Source organism: Pelobates fuscus, chromosome 8, assembly GCF_036172605.1.
Source record: "Pelobates fuscus isolate aPelFus1 chromosome 8, aPelFus1.pri, whole genome shotgun sequence".
Lineage (NCBI taxonomy): Eukaryota > Metazoa > Chordata > Amphibia > Anura > Pelobatidae > Pelobates > Pelobates fuscus.
This window is the reverse complement of record NC_086324.1, coordinates 173,542,487-173,559,332: the sequence shown is the minus strand read 5'-3', so window position 1 is coordinate 173,559,332 and position 16,846 is coordinate 173,542,487. Positions and strand designations below refer to the sequence as shown.

Below are 16,846 nucleotides of genomic sequence, written 5' to 3'. Positions count from 1 at the left end.
GGGAGTACAGCACTGAGTGATTTCTCCGCTACACATGACAGTTGACCACCTCCCCCAACCCACATATATCCATAACAAACAACTCTGACCTGGCCAGTGGACTTAGCCCCACCGAACTGGTGGGATTCCATCGCCAGATTGGGTATACATTCATCTATGGTGCACACCTAACCAACTGAACCCATAACCGACCTACTTCCTGAACGACAGCCACACTAGACCAGTTTCACTACCACCAAATTAAGACCTATTACACATCGATTTGAAGCAGAGGACAGCTACATTGAACCCTAACCCAATTTGAAAGCTTATTTACCTGCTGCTTGTCTCGGGAGCTCATCTCCTGAGTGAAACTAACTCTGTGGTTCACGAGTAAGTGGGAGAGGGAAGTGGCTGGTTACACTCAACAGTTCAAGAGTGGGACAAAATGTTCATCCTCACACACAATGACTCTATAAGCTCGAAATTTCTGGAACTGAGTTACAAATTGCTGACATTCTGGTATACAACTCCAGATGTCCTGCACCACATGCACAAAGAGATACCAGGGGAATGCTGGCGATGCGGCTCCGAGTTGAGAACTGGGATCCACATTTGGTGGTCATGCCCAACAATCGTTCCCTTCTGGGAGATGGTGCACTCCAAGATAAGGGGAATTACCAGCTGTGAGCTAGCACTACAACCACTACCTAAGCTCTTAAAGCAGCAGATAAAAGAAGGGTACTCTGGGAAACGTAACTGACTACCTAACCGTTACTGAGTTACTTCACAGGAAGAATTAAAATAAAATATTATTTTCTTTTATTAATTTTTTTATTTCTGTTCCTGTAAAACCAAAAAAGAAAGATTGTCCCAAATAAATAAAACAAACAACTAATAAAGCTCTGCTAGTTTTAATACATTGCACTGACATAAAACATCAAAAAATAGCACAAAACCACCTGTGACACTTTGATAAATCTCCTTCCACTCAGTTATTGCTACAACGTATCCTGAAACCTGCGCTAATAATTCTGTGAATACAGCTAAACATTGTGTGATCATTCAGATTGTATGTGTTATTGTACAGGCTGTCCCACCCCAGGTGATATAACAGGTCTGGGTAACGTGTCCTGTCTGCCTGCACAGTGTCTCTAGCGTGACAGCGTCCTTGGCAACTGATCAAAGGTTGTCCTATCTGTGCATTACTATAGGGCTAAAGAGATAGACAGCACAGAAGGGGAGGGGAGTACACACACACCCGCCCTTTCTCTTAGACAAACCCTCTTGTTGTGTAAGTAATCCTTTCATTCACTCAAAGCTAAAGGACAGAGACAGCCACGCTGGGGTGTAAGGAAAGAGAGACAGCCACGCTGGGGTGTAAGGAAAGAGAGACAGCCACGCTGGGGTATAAGGAGAGAGAGACAGCCAAGCTGGGGTGTAAGGAGAGAGTAACAGATATGCTGGGGTGTAAGGACAGAGAGACAGCCAAGCTGGGGTGTAAGGAGAGAGACAGCCACACTGGGGTGTAGGGAGAGAGAGACAGCCAAGCTGGGGCGTAAGGAGAGAGTAACAGACATGCTGGGGTGTAAGGAGAGAGAAATAGACATGCTGGGGTGTAAGGAGAGAGAGGCGTCCACACTGGGGTGTAAGGAGAGAGAGACAGCTAAGCTGGGGTGTAAGGAGAGAGAGACAGACATGCTGGGGTGTAAGGAGAGAGAGGCGTCCACACTGGGGTGTAAGGAGAGAGAGACAGCTAAGCTGGGGTGTAAGGAGAGAAAGACAGCCACACTGGGGTGTAAGGAGAGAGAGACAGCCACACTGGGGTGTAAGGAGAGAGAGACAGCCACACTGGGGTGTAAGGAGAGAGAGACAGACACGCTGGGGTGTAAGGAGAGAGAGACAGCCAAGCTGGGGTGTAAGTAGAGAGAGAGACAGCCACCCTGGGGTATAAGTAAAGAGAAACAGCCACGCTGGGATATAAGGAGAGAGAGACAGCCACGCTGGGGTATAAGGAGAGAGAGACAGCCACACTGGGGTGTAAGGAGAGAGTAACAGACATGCTGGGGTGTAAGGAGAGAGAGACAGCCAAGCTGTGGTGTAAGGAGAGAGAGAGACAGCCACCCTGGGGTATAAGTAAAGAGAAACAGCCACGCTGGGATATAAGGAGAGAGAGACAGCCACGCTGGGGTATAAGGAGAGAGAGACAGCCACGCTGGGGTATAAGGAGAGAGAGACAGCCACGCTGGGGTGTAAGGAGAGAGTAACAGACATGCTGTAGTGTAAGGAGAGAGAGACGGCCACGCTGGAGTGTAAGGAGAGAGAGACGGTTACGCTGAGGTGTAAGGAGAGAGACGGCCAAGCTGGGGTGTAAGGAGAGAGACGGCCACGCTGGGGTGTAAGGAGAGAGACGGCCACGCTGGGGTGTAAGGAGAGAGAGACGGCCGCGCTGGGGTGTAAGGAGAGAGAGAGACGGCCACGCTGAGGTGTAAGGAGAGAGAGACAGCCACGCTGGGGTGTAAGGAAAGAGAGACAGCCACGCTGGGGTATAAGGAGAGAGAGACAGCCAAGCTGGGGTGTAAGGAGAGAGTAACAGATATGCTGGGGTGTAAGGACAGAGAGACAGCCAAGCTGGGGTGTAAGGAGAGAGACAGCCACACTGGGGTGTAGGGAGAGAGAGACAGCCAAGCTGGGGCGTAAGGAGAGAGTAACAGACATGCTGGGGTGTAAGGAGAGAGAAATAGACATGCTGGGGTGTAAGGAGAGAGAGGCGTCCACACTGGGGTGTAAGGAGAGAGAGACAGCTAAGCTGGGGTGTAAGGAGAGAGAGACAGACATGCTGGGGTGTAAGGAGAGAGAGGCGTCCACACTGGGGTGTAAGGAGAGAGAGACAGCTAAGCTGGGGTGTAAGGAGAGAAAGACAGCCACACTGGGGTGTAAGGAGAGAGAGACAGCCACACTGGGGTGTAAGGAGAGAGAGACAGCCACACTGGGGTGTAAGGAGAGAGAGACAGACACGCTGGGGTGTAAGGAGAGAGAGACAGCCAAGCTGTGGTGTAAGGAGAGAGAGAGACAGCCACCCTGGGGTATAAGTAAAGAGAAACAGCCACGCTGGGATATAAGGAGAGAGAGACAGCCACGCTGGGGTATAAGGAGAGAGAGACAGCCACACTGGGGTGTAAGGAGAGAGTAACAGACATGCTGGGGTGTAAGGAGAGAGAGACAGCCAAGCTGTGGTGTAAGGAGAGAGAGAGACAGCCACCCTGGGATATAAGGAGAGAGAGACAGCCACGCTGGGGTATAAGGAGAGAGAGACAGCCACACTGGGGTGTAAGGAGAGAGTAACAGACATGCTGTAGTGTAAGGAGAGAGAGACGGCCACGCTGGAGTGTAAGGAGAGAGAGACGGTTACGCTGAGGTGTAAGGAGAGAGACGGCCAAGCTGGGGTGTAAGGAGAGAGACGGCCACGCTGGGGTGTAAGGAGAGAGACGGCCACGCTGGGGTGTAAGGAGAGAGAGACGGCCGCGCTGGGGTGTAAGGAGAGAGAGAGACGGCCACGCTGAGGTGTAAGGAGAGAGAGACGGCCACGCTGGGGTGTAAGGAGAGAGAGAGACGGCCACGCTGAGGTGTAAGGAGAGAGACGGCCACGCTGGAGTGTAAGGAGAGAGAGACGGCCACGCTGGGGTGTAAGGCGAGAGAGACAACCACTGACAGAGAGGGACAGCTACATTGTGGTGTAAAGTTAGAGAGAGCCACTGTGGGGAGTATGGGCAGAGAGACAATCAAGCCAAGTTGTAAAGGAAAAGAGACAGCCGGGTATTATAAGTACAGAGAGACAGACACAGTAACATATAAAGAGACAGAGAGAATCTCACATACAGGATGCTGGAGGAGAGTGTCTGCGTGTTACCTGTTATACCTGCTGCAGGCTGTACGGCTCTGTTAAATGGCTCGGAGACAGTTAATCGAGGGTCAGACAGAGGGTTATCACTAAACTCAGAATTTCAAGTCTCAGGCCAAAGTAGCCTATATTTCTAGTTTGTCTATTTTGACCTTAAATTTGATTCCCCTGTGAACTCACTTTGGTAAATTCAGCTGAATCTCTTGGGATCAGGAAGGGATTCACTCAATTTCTGCCCTATGACTAGGCTGTCAGCTCTGACAGATTCCTTATTGTCCCTGCAGAACCTGAGATCTTGTTTGAAGCTGGTCGGTCTGTAACGTATCTATTTACTTTTACTTTCTATCACTTTAACCTTCTGTTACAGGTCAGCATGGGGTCCGTTTGGCAGTCGGTGCAGGATTTCTACACGTGGGCTTTGGAAAATGGAGGTAAAAATTGTCACTATAACAACAACACAGCCTTCCCTATGAGGGTGACTATCTAGACTTCCATCAGGTCCACTGCAGGGTGACATAGAAAGAAGGAGCTATGGGACAAGGAGTCTGTCCCTCCCACTGCAGGGTGACACAGACAGAAGGAGCTACGGCACACGGAGTCTGTCCCTCCCACTGCAGGGTGACACAGACAGAATGAGCTATGGGACATGGAGACTGTCCCTCCCACTGCAGGGTGACATAGACAGAAGGAGCCATGGGACACGGAGTCTGTCCCTCCCACTGCAGGGTGACACAGACAGAAGGAGCTATGGGACACGGAGTCTGTCCCTCCCACTGCAGGGTGACACAGACAGAAGGAGCTATGGGACACGGAGTCTGTCCCTCCCACTGCAGGGTGACACAGACAGAAGGGCATTATGGAACACAATGTTTATATGATATTGGACACTATAGTCACCTGAACAACTTCAGCTTAATGAGGTTGTTCAGGTGAGTGCTACAGCTACCCGGAGCCTTTTTCTTGTAAGCACTGTATTTTCTGAGAAAATGCAGTGTTTACATTGGAAGCTTGGAACACCTCTTGTTGCAGTCAATCAGACGGCCACCAGAGGGACTTCCGAGTTCGGAGGCCCTAAAAAGGCCTCTCGTCCGATGCATTCTGGGTGAATGCATCAGACGGGCTATCAGCACACAAAGCACTGTGAACGCGCTTTGTGTGCTGATAGCCTGTCAGCACTGCTGTGGGCGTGGCTTCAGCTGACAGCTTCAGCTTCAGCTGACAGCTGAAGCCCGAACCCACAGGGACGCTTACTGTCCACAATAGTGGTTGAAGGGGGGGGGGGAGACCTACTCTCCTTCCCCCCCCCGGCTCCCACCGCTGTGCGGCGGGTGGGGGCCCTAAAATTATCAATAAGGGGGGGGACCTACTGCCCCCCCCCCGGCCCCCACCCCTGTGCGGCGGGTGGGGGCCCTAAAATTATCAATAAGGGGGGGGACCTACTGTCCCCCCCCCCGGCCCCCACCGCTCAGGGGTGGGGGCCGGGGGGGACAATAGGTCCCCCCCCTTATTGATAATTTTAGGGCCCCCACCCGCCGCACAGGGGTGGGGGCCGGGGGGGGACAATAGGTCCCCCCCTTATTGATCATTTTAGGGCCCCCACCCGCCGCTCAGGGGTGGGGGCCGGGGGGGGGGCAGTAGGTCCCCCCCCTCATTGATAATTTTAGGGCCCCCACCCGCCGCACAGGGGTGGGGGCCGGGGGGGGACAGTAGGTCCCCCCCCTTATTGATAATTTTAGAAAGCGAGCTGAGCTGTCAGTCAGACAGCTCAGCTCGCGAACGCGCATTCCGCGCACAGTAGGTCCCCCCCCTTATTGATAATTGTAGGGCCCCCACCCGCCGCTCAGGGGTGGGGGCCGGGGGGGGACAGTAGGTCCCCCCCCTCATTGATAATTTTAGGGCCCCCACCCGCCGCACAGGGGTGGGGGCCGGGGGGGGGGACAGTAGGTCCCCCCCCTCATTGATAATTTTAGGGCCCCCACCCGCCGCACAGGGGTGGGGGCCGGGGGGGGACAGTAGGTCCCCCCCTTATTGATAATTGTAGGGCCCCCACCCGCCGCTCAGGGGTGGGGGCCGGGGGGGGACAGTAGGTCCCCCCCTCATTGATAATTTTAGGGCCCCCACCCGCCGCACAGGGGTGGGGGCCGGGGGGGGACAGTAGGTCCCCCCCCTTATTGATAATTTTAGGGCCCCCACCCGCCGCTCAGGGGTGGGGGCCGGGGGGGGCAGTAGGTCCCCCCCCTCATTGATAATTTTAGGGCCCCCACCCGCCGCACAGGGGTGGGGGCCGGGGGGGGACAGTAGGTCCCCCCCCTTATTGATAATTTTAGAAAGCGAGCTGAGCTGTCAGTCAGACAGCTCAGCTCGCGAACGCGCATTCCGCGCACATGCGCGGTAAAGCGCTCAGGTTCTTCATAGGGCGGCATTCAATGCCGCTCTATGAAGAACGCGATTGGTGCAGCGCGAAGCCGTCCCATTGGGCCCCGCGATTTCGTCATTTTGACGAAAAAGGGGGCGCGGCCTAGCGGGGAGCTCGGCGCTGGAACGGAGGTAAGTTTTTAATATAAAAACACCGAATTTTTTTTTTTAATTAATGAAAGTTCATATAAAAGCAAGAAGGAAGGCTGGGGGACCTGTCTTTCTTGCTTTTATATGGTGACTATAGAGTCCCTTTAAATAGCATTTATTAAGACTAAAATATTATTACCCTCTCTGTAGATAGCCGTACAGACCCTTGGCTCCTGGTATATTCCCCATTACCAGTGATCCTGATTTTCACTGTTTACCTCGTGCTTGTGGCCCTGGGACCCCGGCTGATGGATGGTCGGGAACCCTTCATTCTCCGATCTGTACTCCTAATCTATAACTTGGCACTGGTGGTTCTCTCTGCATACATGTTCTATGAGGTAGGTACAAAGGTGTAACCTGCTTGTCTTCAATCCCCCCCACCCCCCCTCTGGTTTATATTACTCTCCCGTCCAACCCTCTTCTGGTTTATATTACTCTCCCATCCAACCCTCTTCTGGTTTATATTACTCTCCCGTCCTCTGGTTTATATTACTCTCCCATCCAAACCTCCTCTGGTTTATATTACTCTCCCGTCCACCCCCCATCTGGTTTATATTACTCTCCCGTCCTATGGTTTATATTACTCTCCCGTCCAAAGCTCCTCTGGTTTATATTACTCTCCCATCCAACCCTCCTCTGGTTTATATTACTCTCCCGTCCAACCCTCCTCTGGTCTATATTACTCTCCCGTCCAACCCTCCTCTGGTTTATATTACTCTCCCGTCCAACCCTCCTCTGGTTTATATTACTCTCCCGTCCAACCCTCCTCTGGTTTATATTACTCTCCCGTCCAAACCTCCTCTGGTTTATATTACTCTCCCGTCCTCTGGTTTATATTACTCTCCCGTCCAAACCTCCTCTGGTTTATATTACTCTCCCGTCCTCTGGTTTATATTACTCTCCTGTCCAACCCTCCTCTGGTTTATATTACTCTCCCGTCCAACCCTCCTCTGGTTCATATTACTCTCCCGTCCAACCCTCCTCTGGTTTATATTACTCTCCCGTCCAACCCTCCTCTGGTTTATATTACTCTCCCATCCAACCCTCCTCTGGTTCATATTACTCTCCCGTCCAACCCTCCTCTGGTTTATATTACTCTCCCGTCCAACCCTCCTCTGGTTTATATTACTCTCCCGTCCAACCCTCCTCTGGTTTATATTACTCTCCCGTCCAACCCTCCTCTGGTTTATATTACTCTCCCGTCCAAACCTCCTCTGGTTTATATTACTCTCCCGTCCTCTGGTTTATATTACTCTCCCGTCCAAACCTCCTCTGGTTTATATTACTCTCCCGTCCTCTGGTTTATATTACTCTCCCGTCCAACCCTCCTCTGGTTTATATTACTCTCCCGTCCAACCCTCCTCTGGTTTATATTACTCTCCCGTCCAACCCTCCTCTGGTTTATATTACTCTCCCGTCCAACCCTCCTCTGGTTTATATTACTCTCCCGTCCAAACCTCCTCTGGTTTATATTACTCTCCCGTCCTCTGGTTTATATTACTCTCCCGTCCACCCCCCATCTGGTTTATATTACTCTCCCGTCCAACTCTCTTCTGGTTTATATTACTCTCCCGTCCTCTGGTTTATATTACTCTCCCGTCCAACACTCCTCTGGTTTATATTACTCTCCCGTCCAACACTCCTCTGGTTTATATTACTCTCCCGTCCAACCCTCCTCTGGTTTATATTACTCTCCCGTCCTATGGTTTATATTACTCTCCCATACAACCATCCTCTGGTTTATATTACTCTCCCGTCCAACCCTCCTCTGGTTTATATTACTCTCCCGTCCTCTGGTTTATATTACTCTCCCGTCCAACCCTCCTCTGGTTTATATTACTCTCCCGTCCAACCCTCCTCTGGTTTATATTACTCTCCCGTCCAACCCTCCTCTGGTTTATATTACTCTCCCGTCCTCTGGTTTATATTACTCTCCCGTCCAACCCTCCTCTGGTTTATATTACTCTCCCGTCCTCTGGTTTATATTACTCTCCCGTCCAACCCTCCTCTGGTTTATATTACTCTCCCGTCCTCTGGTTTATATTACTCTCCCGTCCAACCCTCCTCTGGTTTATATTACTCTCCTGTCCAACCCTCCTCTGGTTTATATTACTCTCCCGTCCTCTGGTTTATATTACTCTCCCGTCCTCTGGTTTATATTACTCTCCCGTCCAACCCTCCTTTGGTTTACACTTACATTTATCCTGCTCTTACTTTTGTACCTTTTCTAATTACCATATCCATATTATCTTCATTAAGTTCCTTGTGACGTCCGTATTGGCTGGATACAGCTATTTATGCCAACCTGTGGATTACAGTAACAGTGAGCTGGGCCTGCGGGTAAGTGAAACCACCTACTACATTACAAATCATACCAGCCTAGTGATATCCGTAGTACGTATCAAGTCATACCAGCCTGGTGATATCCGTAGTGTGTATCAAGTCATACCAGCCTGGTGATATCCGTAGTACGTATCAAGTCATACCAGCCTGGTGATATCCGTAGTGTGTATCAAGTCATACCAGCCTAGTGATAGCCGTAGTGTGTATCAAGTCATACCAGCCTGGTGATATCCGTAGTGTGTATCAAGTCATACCAGCCTGGTGATATCCGTAGTACGTATCAAGTCATACCAGCCTAGTGATATCCGTAGTTTGTATCAAGTCATACCAGCCTAGTGATATCCGTAGTACGTATCAAGTCATACCAGCCTGGTGATATCCGTAGTACGTATCAAGTCATACCAGCCTAGTGATATCTGTAGTACGTATCAAGTCATACCAGCCTGGTGATATCCGTAGTGTGTATCAAGTCATGCCAGCCTGGTGATATCCGTAGTACGTATCAAGTCATGCCAGCCTGGTGATATCCGTAGTTTGTATCAAGTCATACCAGCCTGGTGATATCCGTAGTTTGTATCAAGTCATACCAGCCTGGTGATATCCATAGTGTGTATCAAGTCATACCAGCCTAGTGATATCCGTAGTACGTATCAAGTCATACCAGCCTGGTGATATCCGTAGTGTGTATCAAGTCATACCAGCCTGGTGATATTCATAGTACGTATCAAGTCATACCAGCCTGGTGATATCCGTAGTGTGTATCAAGTCATACCAGCCTGGTGATATCCATAGTACGTATCAAGTCATACCAGCCTGGTGATATCCGTAGTACGTATCAAGTCATACCAACCTGGTGATATCCGTAGTGTGTATCAAGTCATACCAGCCTGGTTATATCCGTAGTTTGTATCAAGTCATATCAGCCTGGTGATATCCATAGTGTGTATCAAGTCATACCAGCCTAGTGATATCCGTAGTACGTATCAAGTCATACCAGCCTGGTGATATCCGTAGTTTGTATCAAGTCATACCAGCCTGGTGATATCCGTAGTTTGTATCAAGTCATACCAGCCTGGTGATATCCGTAGTGTGTATCAAGTCATACCAGCCTGGTGATATCCATAGTACGTATCAAGTCATACCAGCCTGGTGATATCCGTAGTACGTATCAAGTCATACCAGCCTGGTGATATCCGTAGTGTGTATCAAGTCATACCAGCCTGGTTATATCCGTAGTTTGTATCAAGTCATATCAGCCTGGTGATATCCATAGTGTGTATCAAGTCATACCAGCCTAGTGATATCCGTAGTACGTATCAAGTCATACCAGCCTGGTGATATCCGTAGTGTGTATCAAGTCATGCCAGCCTGGTGATATCCGTAGTACGTATCAAGTCATGCCAGCCTGGTGATATCCATAGTACGTATCAAGTCATGCCAGCCTGGTGATATCCGTAGTGTGTATCAAGTCATACTAGCCTGGTGATATCCGTAGTGTGTATCAAGTCATACCAGCCTGGTGATATCCATAGTACGTATCAAGTCATGCCAGCCTGGTGATATCCGTAGTGTGTATCAAGTCATGCCAGCCTGGTGATATCCGTAGTACGTATCAAGTCATACCAGCCTGGTGATATCCGTAGTACGTATCAAGTCATGCCAGCCTGGTGATATCCGTAGTACGTATCAAGTCATACCAGCCTGGTGATATCCGTAGTGTGTATCAAGTCATACCAGCCTGGTGATATCCGTAGTACGTATCAAGTCATGCCAGCCTGGTGATATCCGTAGTGTGTATCAAGTCATACCAGCCTGGTGATATCCGTAGTGTGTATCAAGTCATACCAGCCTGGTGATATCCGTAGTACGTATCAAGTCATGCCAGCCTGGTGATATCCGTAGTTTGTATCAAGTCATACCAGCCTGGTGATATCCGTAGTTTGTATCAAGTCATACCAGCCTGGTGATATCCGTAGTTTGTATCAAGTCATACCAGCCTAGTGATATCCGTAGTACGTATCAAGTCATACCAGCCTGGTGATATCCGTAGTACGTATCAAGTCATACCAGCCTGGTGATATCCGTAGTGTGTATCAAGTCATGCCAGCCTGGTGATATCCGTAGTACGTATCAAGTCATACCAGCCTGGTGATATCCGTAGTACGTATCAAGTCATACCAGCCTGGTGATATCCTTAGTTTGTACCAAGCTATACCAGCCTGGTGATATCCGTAGTGTGTATCAAGTCATACCAGCCTGGTGATATCCGTAGTGTGTATCAAGTCATACCAGCCTGGTGATATCCGTAGTGTGTATCAAGTCATACCAGCCTGGTGATATCCGTAGTACGTATCAAGTCATGCCAGCCTGGTGATATCCGTAGTGTGTATCAAGTCATACCAGCCTGGTGATATCCGTAGTGTGTATCAAGTCATACCAGCCTGGTGATATCCGTAGTACGTATCAAGTCATGCCAGCCTGGTGATATCCGTAGTTTGTATCAAGTCATACCAGCCTGGTGATATCCGTAGTTTGTATCAAGTCATACCAGCCTGGTGATATCCGTAGTTTGTATCAAGTCATACCAGCCTAGTGATATCCGTAGTACGTATCAAGTCATACCAGCCTGGTGATATCCGTAGTACGTATCAAGTCATACCAGCCTGGTGATATCCGTAGTGTGTATCAAGTCATGCCAGCCTGGTGATATCCGTAGTACGTATCAAGTCATACCAGCCTGGTGATATCCGTAGTACGTATCAAGTCATACCAGCCTGGTGATATCCTTAGTTTGTACCAAGCTATACCAGCCTGGTGATATCCGTAGTGTGTATCAAGTCATACCAGCCTGGTGATATCCGTAGTGTGTATCAAGTCATACCAGCCTGGTGATATCCGTAGTATGTGTCAAGTTAAAGCCTTGGATTTCACATGGTATGAATGAAGTTATACCAGCTTGACAGTTGTGACACCTTTGTATTATACAAGCCATTATGTGAGGGTCTCTATACATCACAGCTAATGTTGGCCTGTATTGTTATGGTTGAGGTTTAGGGTGTAATTTCTGACATTTTTATGCCTCCCTTGGCAGCATTATCTATGTCTCTCTTACAGATGGCCCGTGTCTGCTGGTGGTTTTTCTTTTCCAAAGTCATTGAGCTATTAGACACAGTGAGTACATCTACTTACATCTCCCAGGTCTCATTCTCTGCCAGATCTCACTCACTGTGAGGTCTCACTCACTGCTAGATTATTAGGCCATACTTCTGGTTAAATCCCATTCTACGACAACCCTCTTAATTCCATATTCTTCCACACACCCTTCCCTCCTAGTTAACCATGCCATAATTCTGTCTAGACCACCAATACCTAGTTTCACCCAGTCTCCCACAGCATATGTTTTACTAGAGTCTTCGCAATCCTTATTTTATTTTTCTCTTTTTTTTCAGATATTTTTCATAATGAGAAAGAAGTTTAATCAGATCTCCTTCCTTCACGTCTACCACCATGCAACCATGATCTTTAATTGGTGGGCTGGTGTGAAATACGTGGCTGGAGGGCAAGGTAAGTAACTCACCTCAGCACACTTACCTGCCTAGTCGGATAAACATTATATTTCTTTTACATTATATTTCTTTTACTATAACATTGAAAACTCACTTCAGTTGTGTCTCCCAACCAAAGAAGACAGTGGATATACCCAAACACCCAACCGGGCACAGATCTTTCAGAAACAAAGGTCTTCTGTCTCTGCAAGTCAACAATAAATCCTATGGAGATTATGTATCTAGACCAAACCCAGAACTCAAGTACCCCCTATGAGTCCAGGATTTAGGGATTACCATGTTGTGTCCTAAGTGGGTTTTTTTCTTCTTCTAAAAACACCTTAGACACAATTGGGAGATCCCTAAATCCTGGACTGTTATGGGGGTACTTGAGGACTGGATTGGGAACCTCCGATCTAGACTGACTACCTCCTGCCATGTTATATATTCGTGCTATTCCTACCCCAATTATATTTAACATTGTGTAATACTGTACATAAAAGGTAAAAGATCGTTTCCAGTTTGGCTCTCAGGCAATCACCAAGCAGTTCATCATAAAGATTAATTACACCGAGATAGACCCTCACTATTCACCAAGAAACTGCTTTAAAATGGAATGCAGAAATATACTTGTTAACCAAATAAATGTTTGAGAGCAAAACTTATTTGAGAACTCTGAGAATTTACAAAAGCCTAGCGGAACTCACTTGTGCCATTACAGAGAGAACATATTCTGGAGCATATCAGACTGATCCTATCCATAAGGGCAGTCCAGAACTGAACTTTGGGCCTCGTCAGTGAGGTGTAGCGGATACTCCCCTATAAGCACAGTGATTTTTATCACCGCTTAGGTGGATGATTGTCAATATTTGGTATCTTGATTAATTAGTTGGGGCCTCATCTCACTAAGAGAATTTTATTGACACAATTTGGTGAATTGTCACATGTACCCATTTCTTACTCTGAGAAAGTCAAACAATTTAGAAAGCTCTATGTGAAGTCCTTTTAGATAAATGGGGGGTACAGTCTTTGTATACTGGGCACTGATGCACTAACATTCACCATATTTACTCTGCAGCCTTTTTTATTGGCATGTTAAACTCGTTCGTTCACATCTTCATGTACCTGTATTACGCACTCGCTGTGCTTGGACCAACCGTGCAGAAGTATCTTTGGTGGAAACGCTACCTTACATTGCTGCAGCTGGTAAGTCTGGTGTAAAATTGTCAAATCCATTGCACTAGGTGATATTAAATAATGACCTTTAGCATGACAATATGTGTGTCGCCCTACTGCGACATATGGGGACATTGCACATAATGGTATGGTCCTCCGTACACAGTGAATCCCAGTATATTCAGGTTTTTGAAGAAAATATAGGTGATTTGGCCTGTGAACCACTGAATGAATAGCTTCTTGTTCCTACAGACCCAGTTTGGAGCAATCGCTCTTCATTCCGGCTACAATCTTGTGACCGATTGCCCCTTCCCAGATGGCTTTAATGGGGCTGTGTTTGCATACATCGTGACCCTCATTATTCTCTTCCTGAACTTCTACTACCAGACTTACCTGCGCAGGACACAAAGAAAGAAACTGTGAGGAGCCACCAAGGGCCTGGAGAGCAAGGACCTCTCAGAACACCTTGTTAAGAGCAAGATAACTTTGTACTGAGTGCAAGGGTCATTACAGCAGGTTTATTTACCATGATAGCAACACGGAGAGACTCTAGCTTCCTACAGCTTGTGCTGGTGATGATATAGTGTGTGGGGACTTCATATATATCGCAACACACTGTAAACTGGAAAACCTCATGTCATGCTGTTTGGGGAGTCTTTAAAGTGACACCGTAGGCACTATAACCATGTTATCCATTTAAATTTCTTATACTGCCTGGAGTCCTCTGACACTATTCATCCAGTCTGTAAGTGGCTTAAAGGGACACTATAGTAACCTGAACAACTTCAGCTTAAAGGGACACTCTAGGCACCCAGACCACTTCTGCTCATTGGAGTGGTCTGGGTGCCAACTCCCACTACTCTTAACCCTGCAAGTGTAATTATTGCAGTTTTTTTATAAACTGCAATAATTACCTTGCAGGGTTAACTCCACCTCTAGTGGCTGTCTATTAGACAGCCACTAGAGGGAACTTCCTGGTTTCTAGCACAGGAAACCTGTGCTAGAGCGTCGCTGGACGTCCTCAGGCTGTGTGAGGACCTCCAGCGTCGCTCAAAACCCCATAGGAAAGCATTGAAATGATTTTCCAATGCTTTCCTATGGGGAGACGTAATGCGCATGCTCGGCCTTGCCGCGCATTAGGTCCCCTCGGCCGACGCAATGGAGAGGAGGAGCGTCGCGGAGGCGGAGACAGCGGCGAGGGACATCGCCGCTGCCTCAGGTAAGTCACTGAAGGTGTTTTTACCCCTTCAGTAACCGGGGATTGGGGGGTGGGAGGGAGAGGGACCCTCCAGTGCCCTGCAGCCTCTCATGTAAACACTGTATTTTCTGAGAAAATACAGTGTTTACATTGAAAGCTAGGAACACCTCCAGTTGCAGTCACTCGGAGTGAACCAGAGGGACTTCGGAGTTGATGGAGGCATATGATGCCTCCATCCACTCAGATCTGCTGTCAGCAGAGCACAGGGCAGCACTGTGCACAGCATCCTGTGATTCAGTATCTCTTCCCTCTGCATGCAGACACTGAACTTTCCTCATAGAGATTCATTGATTCAATTCATCTCTATGAAGAGATGCTGATTGGCCAGGGCTGTGTTTGATTTGTGCTGGCTCTGCCTCTTTGTCAGTCTCAGCCAATCCTATGGGGAAGCATTGTGATTGGATCAGGCTATCACTTCTGATGATGTCAGCAAACTGCTTGTTTTTCTGAGTCTAACAGCATGCAGATTTACAGCTTCAGGCATGAATACAGTAAGATTTGTATTATATTTATGGAGGCATGAGGGGCCCAGGGGGGCTAGATGGTGGTATTAACACTATAGGGTCAGGAATACATGTTTGTTTTCCTGACCCTATAGTGATCCTTTAAAATAAAGGAAAGTCCCTTGCTGCCCATAGCATGGCCCCAACTGAAAATATGGCTAAGGCGGAGATTATACACTTCCTTGTAGTCATACCAGCAATGACCATTGTGATAGGCTGATAGTAGTCACCTGACACTCTCAGCCAATCACATGCATTCATTTCTGCTCAGGATACTGTCTTCAATAGCTCACGGTGAACGGAAGGGGTAGGCTACTGGGGACTCTCATTCAGCATTATTATTTTATTATTTATATAGCGCCAGCAAATTCCGTGGGGCTGCATTAAACCATTTCTAATGCTAAATGAAAGGACAGTGCCAGGGAACGCAAGACACTATAACCACTTCAATAAGAGGAAGCAGTTACAATGCCTGCAGTGTCCCTTTAAATATCTCATGCTAAGAGCACAGGGTGTCATTATGGGCTGACTACACGAAAGCATATTGATTCTTACATTTAATTAAGGATGGCAACAAAACTCTCCAAAACACCAGGTAACCATGGAAGGGTACAGGTCTACGTTATATCTCACAGATGTCTTCGAGAACAAACTCTGCTTCCTTGTGTGTATATATATATAATGGATTTATAATAGGACAGTACGTGGAATTCCTTGTCCAGTGAGACTGTTAACATATTAGAAGATACAATATATCGCTTAGCTATGTCACCAGCGATGCAGCAGAGCATTAACAAAGACATCAAAGGTCAAACCCATGAAATGAAAGATTGTTCTAGTAATTAAAATGCAGTTAATAAAATGCTCTTTTAAAGTTTTCCTGTATTTTCCTATGGACTGCTCTGCCTTTAAATACTCGGGCAAATCTTTGCTCTAGACCAGCCCTGACTGACTCCATTTCAATCTGAAGCCACCAGAGAGAGGCCTTCTGATTGGCACAGACATGGCAAAATGTAGACGGTGTCTTCCCTCAGACACAACAGTTTCCTTCTGCAAGGCTGCAGGAGCAGCAACTAAGCCTCAAAATAATTTCCAAAAAAGTATTCTGGTACTTTGACAGTCCTTTAAAATCAATGGATTGCGTGCTCCTTGGGTCAGGAACTGCATTCTGTGTGGTTCATTGATTTCCTTGGTGATTAAAGGGATTAAAGGGTCACTAAATTCCTACAAGGATCAGTAGAATTAGTAATTGTGTATTGAGATTTTAGTGTAGGCGGCAACATGACATACGACTAGCGTGGCGCTCTGTGTGCTCTCTGCCCATACACACCCCCCCCCCCCCCAACCACACAAATCATAATAATAAAGTATTTAACCAGGAAAGGTACATTCAGATTACTCTGGTTTCCAAGTACATCCAGGGGATGTTATCATTACCCAATTTAAAGGTACTCACTAATTTTATCTACCTCTGAAGGATAAAGGTTAAACAGAGTTTACTGATGATGCATTAGCCCATTGAGCAGGCCACATACACAGTATCAGTGTTCACATCCAGCACATATCAGGACACTCG

The 16,846-nt window shown here is 47.8% G+C and overlaps 1 protein-coding gene across 4 annotated transcripts in view; it reads left to right on the top strand.

Annotated features, from left to right (window-relative positions):
• Positions 1-1,289: 1,289 nt before the first annotated feature.
• Positions 1,290-16,846, top strand: part of LOC134572063 (very long chain fatty acid elongase 4-like) — a 596,371-nt gene continuing 580,814 nt past the window's right edge. Inside the window, exons 1-8 of one of the 4 annotated variants that reach the window (XM_063430862.1) lie at positions 1,290-1,329; positions 4,248-4,311; positions 6,596-6,783; positions 8,705-8,785; positions 11,903-11,959; positions 12,238-12,352; positions 13,412-13,539; positions 13,762-14,179. In XM_063430862.1, coding sequence (XP_063286932.1) covers positions 4,254-4,311; positions 6,596-6,783; positions 8,705-8,785; positions 11,903-11,959; positions 12,238-12,352; positions 13,412-13,539; positions 13,762-13,932 — 798 coding nt within the window. In that variant the 5' untranslated portion in view covers positions 1,290-1,329; positions 4,248-4,253 and the 3' untranslated portion in view covers positions 13,933-14,179. Of the gene's footprint in view, positions 1,360-2,482; positions 2,498-3,658; positions 3,666-4,247; positions 4,312-6,595; positions 6,784-8,704; positions 8,786-11,902; positions 11,960-12,237; positions 12,353-13,411; positions 13,540-13,761; positions 14,180-16,846 lie in introns of those variants that run through there. The other 3 variants (XM_063430860.1, XM_063430861.1, XM_063430863.1) reach the window with 3 other exon arrangements.